Source organism: Lolium rigidum, chromosome 1 (genome assembly GCF_022539505.1).
Source record: "Lolium rigidum isolate FL_2022 chromosome 1, APGP_CSIRO_Lrig_0.1, whole genome shotgun sequence".
Classification (NCBI taxonomy): Eukaryota; Viridiplantae; Streptophyta; class Magnoliopsida; order Poales; family Poaceae; genus Lolium; species Lolium rigidum.
Genome location: NC_061508.1, coordinates 272,502,856 through 272,513,446, shown reverse-complemented (window position 1 = coordinate 272,513,446; position 10,591 = coordinate 272,502,856). Strand labels below are relative to the sequence as shown.

Here is a 10,591-nt window from a genome sequence, read left to right as displayed (position 1 = left end):
GCAGAGAAATTTTCAACTACATAATACATCTACTGTTCGTCAATCCTGTGATTCTATTGTCCGGCACTAGACGAAATCTGTTCCTGATCGCTAATACCCAACTAGTGAAAATTCCCGAGGATGACAAACTATTGCTCAAGAAGATCATTCAGGGAAATAGCCCATCATTCATGGAGATCCTCAAGTGCAATGAGCCATTCCTCCAGTACCTCAAGGGGAAAACACCATCGCTACAGGAGATCAAAAGAGAACTCACAGACAGAATAATCAGTAAGTTGCAGGTCACATAATACAGAGAAGCAGTTGAACACGCATAATCACCACTGGATGGAGATATGTCTGGATTCCTCCAGTACCTCAAGTGCAATGGGCCATTCCTCCAGTACCTCAACAAGGTTTTATTATCCACGATGCCTGGAAGATTTCTAAAGGTTTGTTGGCTTTAGGTGATGAGAAGATGTCGGAGGAGATTTAAGGTTGGTGGTTGGAGATGCTCTGCTTTTCTGCCAGTAGGTGCCCAGGGTACCTACATGCCAAGAGCATGGGCTCTGCCATGGAATTACTCACTTATGTCTGGTTCCTGCTGTCAGTCATGGGTATGGAGACCTTGCCTGAGAGGCTTCTGATGACGAAGCGTCCAAGCTGAGGGGGAAACACCAAGGTCGAACCAGCGACTTCCTAGGTCAGCGCGACCAATTGGGAAGAGGCATTGTTTGACCAAGATGGTTACGAAAACCATTTGTACCCTGCATTTCGATATTAGTGGTTTTTTTTTGGCTTTCTGTGCATCGTGAGTACATGTTAAACATGGAAAAAAGGAACAAGACGCACAATGTATGCATAGCTTTTGTATTACATAAGCTGCTCGGCTCTCTAATGTTCTCATTCTTCAGTTGAATTAAGAGCCACACAATGTATGCATAGCTTTTGTATTACAGTATTAGTGTATTACAGCCTTATCAGTCTACCTGATCCATGTCTGTAGGAGTTTGCATTTGGTGTCAGATGTTCATTTGAATATTTTATTACCCTGTTGATATATTGTATTCCAATGCAATGTCTGCATTAACCATCTAGTGTTTAATTCTTTCATTTTTTAAATTACTACAGTTTGATGCTATCAGTCTCTGTTGGTGTGCTGTTAGAACTTACCTGACTACCTCTCATTTATACAGTGAGCGTTTCTGTGGCATGGATGCCCCATGGTAAATTTTATGATAAATGATTCACAGTCTTTAGCTACATATCAGTTCTTGGTGACAACCCACAGAGAGTACGCCGCCGATCAGTTCCTTCAATTAAGGAGGAAAATATCAACATGGACCATTCTGAGGTATGATCTGATGTTATATTTATGAGGATAGCTTGATTTTACATTTATTATATATGCCATAAGTTGCCTTTTTACATGTAAAGAACACCACTGGAGACTGGGTAAAACATTAAGTAGACACCAGACAAGCATGCACGTTTAGATTAACATTAGAAGATTAGCATAAAATATTAAAACCCATAGAAAGACAGATACATAAAAGCATAAAAAATAATTCCATTCGGTGGCGAAGGAGCGACGGGTCAACTTGTTGGACAGCTGACTGTGTGGCACCATGTCGGCCGACTGTCGTTCCTCTGCGCCACCAGGTCAGCTTGTGTTCATTCAATCTGTTCAACTGAACGCGAGATCCCCCTAACGCTTGCTTGGCTCCCACTCTTTTGATTTGTAGCTGCTCCTTTTGTGCAGCTTTAATGTGTGCCCCACTCCAGCTTGTTGGAAGCGAACCATGAATCAATCCTCGCTGGTTGGTACCCATGGTAGGCCACCCATCAAGTGCCCTCAGGCCTTAGCCGAGGAAAAAGAATTAAACCGACCATCTCTGAGGTAAGATTTGATATTATATTTTTACTGGTATTAGTAAAAACATTAGTAAAAACATTAAGATAGATACGTAACTCCATTGGGTATTACTGATTTTACATAAATCATAAATGCTATAAGTTCCCTTTTTTACATATAGCAAACTCCATTGGGTAAAACATTAAGTACACACCAGACAAGCATACACGGTAAGATTAATATCACAAGATTAGCATAACAAATCATAACACTTACTAAGATAGATACGTAGGTTTAGGGCCTAGATTCAGCCCTTCATCACATCCAATGCCGACTCGACAAGGGTGTGGATGCTGACAGCGTGGTGGCCGAGCCCAACGCTCCCGGAGAAGACGTTGAAGCACTCGAGCATCGAAGTGGTTGCAGCCACGTGCCTTAGCTGGTCCTCCAGCCCAAGCTCCACGAAGAGGGCCACGTAACGCACATCTGACCGCATCATGGCGACCGCGAGCTCGATGGTGTATCGGCGGACCCGAGGCATGTCCATGGACGGGCAGCTATACTCCTGCAGCACCTGCACGAGCGTCCTTGCTAGCCCCTCATCTACCACGCTTGCCATGGCGAGGCTTGCACAGAGCTCCCCTGGCTCCATATACCTGATCATCTGGGCGGCAAGCCTGAGAAAGATGTTAAGTATTTTCCCCTTCTCCACCATGATGGTCCTCAGCACCTTGGTGGCACCGGTAGTGACCCCTTTCAATGGGAGTTGCCACTCATCGCCGGCGTAGGAGCATAGGTTGTGTAGGATCCTCGCGGCCCATATGATGACGACGGGGTCGTTCAGGGCAGCCATGAGCCGTCCTACCCCTCCCCCGAGAGCCATTATGATCGTGCCGCAGTTTTTCTTACTCTCAAGGGCCAACATCGCAAGCGCCTCGCCAGCCTCCACCCGGATGGTGTTTGGCTGTCGACACTCCGTAATCGCCATCGGTTGCAAAAACATGGCGACTAGCACGCTCACCATGCCACCTGTACCGCCTATGAGTTCCCTCGCCTCGTCATCCATGGAGAGGCTCGTGAGTATCTCAATCGCCAGCTGGTGCAGCTCGAGCTGGAACTTCTTTTCTTGCTGCTGCAGAACATCCCTGATGTTGCTCACGGTGAAGACAATGTCGGTGAGCTCTCTCCGGAGGAGCTTCCCCGTGTTCCCTGTCATGCTAGCCAACCTCTTCACCACGTGGAGAGATTGCTTCACAGCCTTGAGCCTCATGTCTCTCGGCGTTGTCGGCGCCAGACCATGGTCGAGGCTGGAGTAGGAGATGATCTTGTCAAGAAGTCCCCGCGTGCTGCCAATCTTGTCACAGTTGTCGTGGTCGTGCGCCAAATTTTTTAGGATGGAGAGGCCGAGTAGGTTGAGTTCGTCTTGGTCGGCATAGAGCAGTGATGCCACGGATTCAATTGCTCCTGGGATGCCGGTTATGCGGAGCGCGATGACCTTCTTTCCCGTGAGCATGGACACGGCCACTGCCGCCGACCGCCGGACTTCCCTATCTGACAAGTCCTTCCAGCTGAGCATCTCGATGAGACGCTCGATGGTGGGCGCAGAGACGCCAATCTTGCGCAGTGTGGCATCAGAAAAGCGGTTGGACTCAGCGAGCGCGACGAGGATGCCGGCGCCGACACTTTGCTCGTAATGGGAGCCCGATGTGACGAGGTTGTCGCCGTAGGAGACGAGGTCCATGTGAAGGCCGTCGAAGATGCTCCCATCAAGGCATCGCGAGTAAGAGTTGTAGAAGAAGAGGCGGATGCCGACCTCGCCGGCACTAGGTGCGAGGTTATAGTCGGCGGCCACGCTTTCCAGGAGGCGGCAGTGACCCACCTTCCATTCCCACAGCGCCTTCTCGACAAGGAATAGGAGTGCCTCAGCGAGCGCGAGGCCATAGAAGATGTTGAGCGCGGCGCTGCGGTTTGTTCGCGCTTCCTCGCTGCCCCCGTAGTGTTGGTGGAGGAGGCGTAGGAGGGAGAGGGACACACACGCCAACGCCGAGAGCAGCTGCATCCACGAAAAGGTATGCACGGCGCGGGCGCAGGAGATGGCCTGGTGCTGCCACTCTAGCTCATGGCTGCGGCCCAGGATGCGGGTGCCCTCGATGAGGAGGAGGACCGTGATGCACCAGAAGTCGGTGCGGCCCAGCGTGATCGCGAAGCCGCCGAGGAGCACCACCGTGGCCCAAATGAAGGCCAGTGTGCCCAGTCGGCTCGCCGCCTTCTCAAGCAACGCCAACTGGAGAGCCAGCACGGTGAGGCGACGCTCCGGCAATGCTGCGTTGTCATCACCAACATCGGCCTTTGGGTACGGTGTGGCATTCTGCGGCTCGAACAGGGTCGGCAGCAGGTTGGGGATACTCACGCGGACCCTCGGGACGGCGAAACTAGTGCGACGATCCATTACAAACAGTCTGTTTGTTTGGCTACGTGTGGGGTGTCTCTCTGTGTGCGCTTCTGAGCTGTGCATGCACCGGGTATTTATAAAGCGTCCACATGCTATATGCAAGCTAGGCGAGAGAATATATTGATTCTTGGATGTATCGTTGATTTTTCAGTCTGTATAGGCATTATCAGATGGAGACTAATCTTCTTTTTTCTTGTTACAACAGAATGTTGCTATTTAGGCAGCAAACGCAGGTCGCACCTAAAGTTGGATTTTCCCTACACTGATCAAGATCTTTTTTTCCGAGAACCCTGATCAAGATCTTCACCTTCTTTCATACTTTACTTAAGCCGTTTTGCAGTCTCATTTATACCGTTTAGTTTACACTGTCTGAGTCCAGATGTCAGTGACTCACACAATCACACTACTGAAGTTTTATACTTTTAATGTAGTCTGGAATCGTGTTCTCAGAAAACAAATTAAGCTTCAAAGGTATATTTTGAATTTATAGAGTCTAGCTTTGACTAACAACGAGCCAATGTATTTTCTCACACAAAATGTTGGTTTTCACATTATCAAATGGCGACTTTTCTTTGTCTTGTTATAATGGAATAATTTTCTTGTTACAAAGGTATATTTTCTTACACGCAGCAAACCTGTCCCAGTCTAAACCGTGCAATTTTTTTTTGTTTTTGCAGTTGCTTCACCACAGATTTGAAGAAACGTCAAGGGGTAGTGACTTCGAATTTTTTTATGTAGCTTCTGGTTGGATCAATTTCTCTGTTCATGTGTAATTTTTTTGAAAAAGTGTTCATGTTTAATTCGATTGTTGGTTAATTAATGAAGAAGGTCGATTGTTAATTTCTCGAACAAAAATACTACATGAGATATTTACGGACGAAATTTAGAGCATCTCCAATCGCGTCCCCAAAGCGTCTCCCAAAGCGCTCCGGATTTAGCGTTTGGGGACGTTGTTTCTTTGTGCCGCGTTTGAGGGGTGTCACTGTCAGTCGCGTTCCCCAAACGGGCTCCCAAATTTGTTCATGTGTCAATGACGTGTTGGGCCCGTCACTCCCGGCCTCGCTTCTCGCTATGTCCGGCCTCCCTGTAGTGTCCCCTGTGGAGCAGGGATAGGCTCGGGACATCGGGCAGCGTATAGGGCCGCGCTGGGCGGAAAGAGCCTTCAGGACGCGCGACTGAGGACGATAAAATTTCCGGCGTGCCCCAAAAACCTTTCGGGGACGCGACTGGAGATGCTGTTAAGCTCCGACGGGAGAAGAGATAGCATGAACTTAGTAGCTCTCTTACCGTGTACTTCCGATGGTTTTCTCCGGGTTTCCCATGGAAAGATAGCATGAGCTTAACCTCCCACGGCGTGGACTTCCTATGGTTTTCTCCGGGTCCAAAAGTAGCGGTACTTCATGGAGTGTGGCAAAGTGTTGGGTGCAATAGTTAGTTTCGTTACCCTATTGTGCTCTAACGGCCTCCGTGTTGCCAGAAAATCATTTGTGCGAATACCATTCAAACAAATCCAGCCATGCATATCATTGTCACAGTTGATTAGGATTGCTGCATCCCTGATCTGTCCTCTCCAAGAAGAGGAAACGATCTTTCGCTTATGGGAAGCTTTGTCAATGTCTCCTTGGTTCTCCCGCTACATCTGATAGTCTCGTCTCGTTCCGTTGATGATATGAAGATGGATATACCGTCGCGCAGAAGGCAGTTTATGTACCGTTGATACTTTTTCTTGCAAGCATGATAGTTTGTTTTGACATTATAGGACGGTGAAGACTCTTGTTTGTCTTATTACAACAAAATGTTGCTATTAAGATATCAGGTGTAGGTTGCGCCTAAAACTGGATTTTCCTACAGGGAGCTGACATGGCTCAGATCATTGATAAAAATACTGCCGTTCTTTCATACTTCGTTGTGGCCATCAAGCCGTTTTATGGTCTCATTTCTACACTTTAGTTTGCACTGTCCGAGTCAAGATTGTCATTGGCTCACACTGCAGAGGTTTATTAAAACAGTATAGACCGTACGTAGCCTTCAAAGGCATGTTCCGAAAATTTAGATCTTAACTTTGACCAAACAACTTACCAATGTGGTTGTCTGGCAGGTTGGTATTAAGGCAGAATGTTCAGATTATCAGATGGAGAATCTTCTTCTTGGTTTTCTTGTTACGACAGAATTGTTGCACTTAGCGTGGCGCCTAAAGTTTCCTTCAGGGAGCAGACACGGTTTGAAGCAGCCACGGTTTGCGCTTCTGAGCCTTGAATGCACCGGGTATTTATAAAGCATCCACATGCTATATGCAAGGTAGGCGAGAGAATATATTGGTTCGATGCATTTTGGATGTATGTTGATGTTTAGTCTGTATAGGAGGCATTATCAGATGGAGACTATTCTTCTTTTTTCTTGTTACAACAGAATGTTGCTATTTAGGCAGCAAACGCAGGTCGCACCTAAAGTTGGATATTTCCTACACTGATCAAGATCTTTTTTCCGAGAACCCTGATCAAGATCTTCACCTTCTTTCATACTTTACTCTATTATGGCCGTTAAGCCGTTTTACAGTCTCGTTTATACCGTTTAGTTTACACTGTCTGAGTCCAGATGTCAGTGACTCACACAATCACACTACTGAAGTTTTATACTTTTAATGTAGTCTGGAATCGTGTTCTCAGAAAACTAATTAAGTTTCAAAGGTATATTTTGAATTTATAGATTCTAGCTTTGACTAACAACGAACCAATGTATTTTCTCACACAAAATGTTGGTTTTGACATTATCAAATGGCGACTTTTCTTTGTCTTGTTACAACGGAATATTTTTCTTGTTACAAAGGTATATTTTCTTACACGCAGCAAACCTGGCCCAGTCTAAACCGTGCAAATTTTGTTTTTGCAGTTGCTTCACCACAGACTTGAAGAAACGTCAAGGGGGCAGTGACTTCGTTTTTTTTATGTAGCTTTTGGTTGGATCAATTTTTTTGTTCATGTGTAATTTTTTTGAAAAAGTGTTCATGTTTAATTCGATTGTTGGTTAATTAGTGAAGAAGGTCGGCGACCCGGAGGAATGGAACCTGGGTACGCGCGCACGCATTTACGAAAAGTTCAAAAAAAATGCTATCTAAAAGTTTCCAAAAAATGTGAAGTAAAATTTTGCATGTACATATTATGTTGATACTTACTCTTGTGAGTTTTCACGAAAAAATACCATTGTGTGTGGCCTGTATAAAAATGACAAAATGTCCAAATGAGAATAGTGAACAGGAATTTGTACTATTCCTTCACAGGAATAGGAATTTGCATTTTGTCTTTTTTGTGTAGGTCACACACAATGGTATTTTTCCGTGAAAACACACATGAGTAAGTATCAACATAATATCTACATGCAAAAATTTACTTCACATTTTTTGGAAACTTTTAAGTAGCATTTTTTTGAACTTTTCGTAAATGGGTGCGCGCGCACCCAGGTTCCATTCACCATTTTCGAGAAGGTCGGTTGTTAATTTCTCGAACAAAAATACTACATGAGATATTTACGGACGAAATTTAGAGCATCTCTAGTCGCGTCCCCCAAACGTCTCCCAAAGCGCTCTGGATTTAGCGATTGGGGACGTTGTTTCTTTGTGCCGCGTTTGAGAGGTGTCGCTGTCCAGTCGTGTTCCCCAAACGCGCTCCCCAAATTTGTTCATGTGTCAATGACGTGTCAGGCTCGGCACTCCCGGCCTCGCTTCTCGCTCTGTTCGACCTCCCTGGAGTGTTCCATGTGGAGCAGACGGACTCGGGACGCCGGACATCGTATAGGATGGCGCTGGACGGAAAGAGCCTTTGGGACGCGCGACTGAGGACGATAAAATTTCTGGCGCGCCCCAAAAACCTTTGTGGAACCAAGCATCTTATATTTACTAAAGACCTTTCTAGCCTCTCTTGCTAAACCACCAAATTCTCTAAGAAGGGTTTCTAAAACAAAATCTTTCTTTTCCCCTTCTTCCATATCACCGAGTGTAAGAAACATGTGTTGGATTATAGGACTGAGATTAACAAATTTAGTTTCCAACATGCGAACTAAAGCAGTAGCAGCAATTTCATAAGTAGGAGCAAGTTCTACCAAGTGTCTATCTTCGAAATCTTCAACGGTACTAACATGATTGTTTCTTCTATATTATTTCTCCCAACTATAGACCCGCGTCCTACCGGTATGTCTTTTGTGGTAAAATTAAAAGGAAACATGATGAATCAAGTAAAGTAAATGCAAGTAACTAATTTTTTTGTGTTTTTGATATAACAAACAAGATAGTAAATAAAGTAAAGCTAGCAACTAATTTTTTTGTGTTTTGATATAATGCAGCAAACAAAGTAGTAAATAAAATAAAGCAAGACAAAAACAAAGTAAAGAGATTGGGAAGTGGAGACTCCCCTTGCAGCGTGTCTTGATCTCCCCGGCAACGGCGCCAGTAAAAGAGCTTGATGGCGTGTAACTCACACGTTCGTTGGGAACCCCAAGAGGAAGGTATGATGCGCACAGCAGCAAGTTTTCCCTCGGAAAGAAACCAAGGTTTATCGAACCAGGAGGAGCCAAGAAGCACGTTGAAGGTTGATGGCGGCGGGATGTAGTGCGGCGCAACACCGGAGATTCCGGCGCCAACGTGGAACCCGCACAACACAACCAAAGTACTTTGCCCCAACGAAACAGTGAGGTTGTCAATCTCACCGGCTTTGCTGTAACAAAGGATTGACCGTATTGTGTGGAAGATGATTGTTTGCAAGAAAACAAGTAAAGAACAAGTATTGCAAGCAGATTTGTATTTCCAGTATAAAAGAATGGACCGGGGTCCACAGTTCACTAGAGGTGTCTCTCCCATAAGATAAAAGCATGTTGGGTGAACAAATTACAGTCGGGCAATTGCCAAATAGAGAGAGCATAACAATGCACATACATGTCATGATAAATATAGTGAGATTTAATTGGGCATTACGACAAAGTACATAGACCGCCATCCAGCATGCATCTATGCCTAAAAAGTCCACCTTCAGGTTATCATCCGAACCCCCTCCAGTATTAAGTTGCAAAACAACAGACAATTGCATTAAGTATGGTGCGTAATGTAATCAACAACTACATCCTTAGACATAGCATCAATGTTTTATCCCTAGTGGCAACAGCACATCCACAACCTTAGAACTTTCTGTCACTGTTCCCGGATATCAATGGAGGCATGAACCCACTATCGAGCATAAATACTCCCTCTTGGAGTTAAGAGCAAAAACTTGGCCGAGCCTCTACTAATAACGGAGAGCATGCAAGATCATAAACAACACATAGGTAATAACTTGATAATTAACATAACATAGTATTCTCTATCCATCGGATCCCGACAAACACAACATATAGTATTACGAGATAGATGATCTTGATCATGTTAGGCAGCTCACAAGATCCAACAATGAAGCACAATGAGGAGAAGACAACCATCTAGCTACCGCTATGGACCCATAGTCCAGGGGTGAACTACTCACTCATCACTCCGGAGGCGACCATGGCGGTGAAGAGTCCTCCGGGAGATGAATCCCCTCTCCGGCGAGGTGCCGGAGGAGATCTCCGAATCCCCCGAGATGGGATTGGCGGCGGCGGCGTCTCCGGAAGGTTTTCCGTATCGTGGCTCTCTGCACTCGGGGGTTTCGCGACGGAGGCTTTAAGTAGGCGGAAGGGCAACGCGGGGGGCCACACGAGGGCCCCACACCATAGGTCGGCGCGGCGCAGGCTCGGGCCGCGCCGCCCTAGTGTGGCGGCGCCTCGTGGCCCCACTTCGACTCCCTTCGGTCTTCCGGAAGCTTCGTGGCAAAATAGGACCCCGGGCGTTGATTTCGTCCAATTCCGAGAATATTTCGTTACTAGGATTTCCGAAACCAAAAACAGCAGAAAACAACAACTCGGCTCTTCGGCATCTTGTTAATAGGTTAGTTCCAGAAAATGCACGAATATGACATAAAGTGTGCATAAAACATGTAGATATCATCAATAATGTGGCATGGAACATAAGAAATTATCGATACGTCGGAGACGTATCACAACTATGCACACGGTGAAATTCATTCGAGTGTTGTTATCAAACACACAAAACGCTATGGGTAGATCTTGCTCTTTCAATCTCCCCCTTTTTGGTGTTTGATGACAACACAAGAATTTGCAATATAGCACAAGATATTATGATAGGATTTAAGATTTGCAAAATATAGACGGAGCTCCCCCTATATGCGTGCATAGTTTGAATATGAATGCACAACATCCTAGGAACATAACTCCCCTAGATTTTACAA

The 10,591-nt window shown here is 45.7% G+C and overlaps 1 protein-coding gene across 1 annotated transcript; it reads right to left on the bottom strand.

The window, feature by feature from the left end:
- Positions 1-2,141: 2,141 nt before the first annotated feature.
- Positions 2,142-4,283, bottom strand: LOC124658986. The gene has a single exon (XM_047196965.1). The coding sequence runs from the start codon at positions 4,281-4,283 to the stop codon at positions 2,142-2,144; it is 2,142 nt and encodes a 713-aa protein (XP_047052921.1).
- Positions 4,284-10,591: the final 6,308 nt, after the last annotated feature.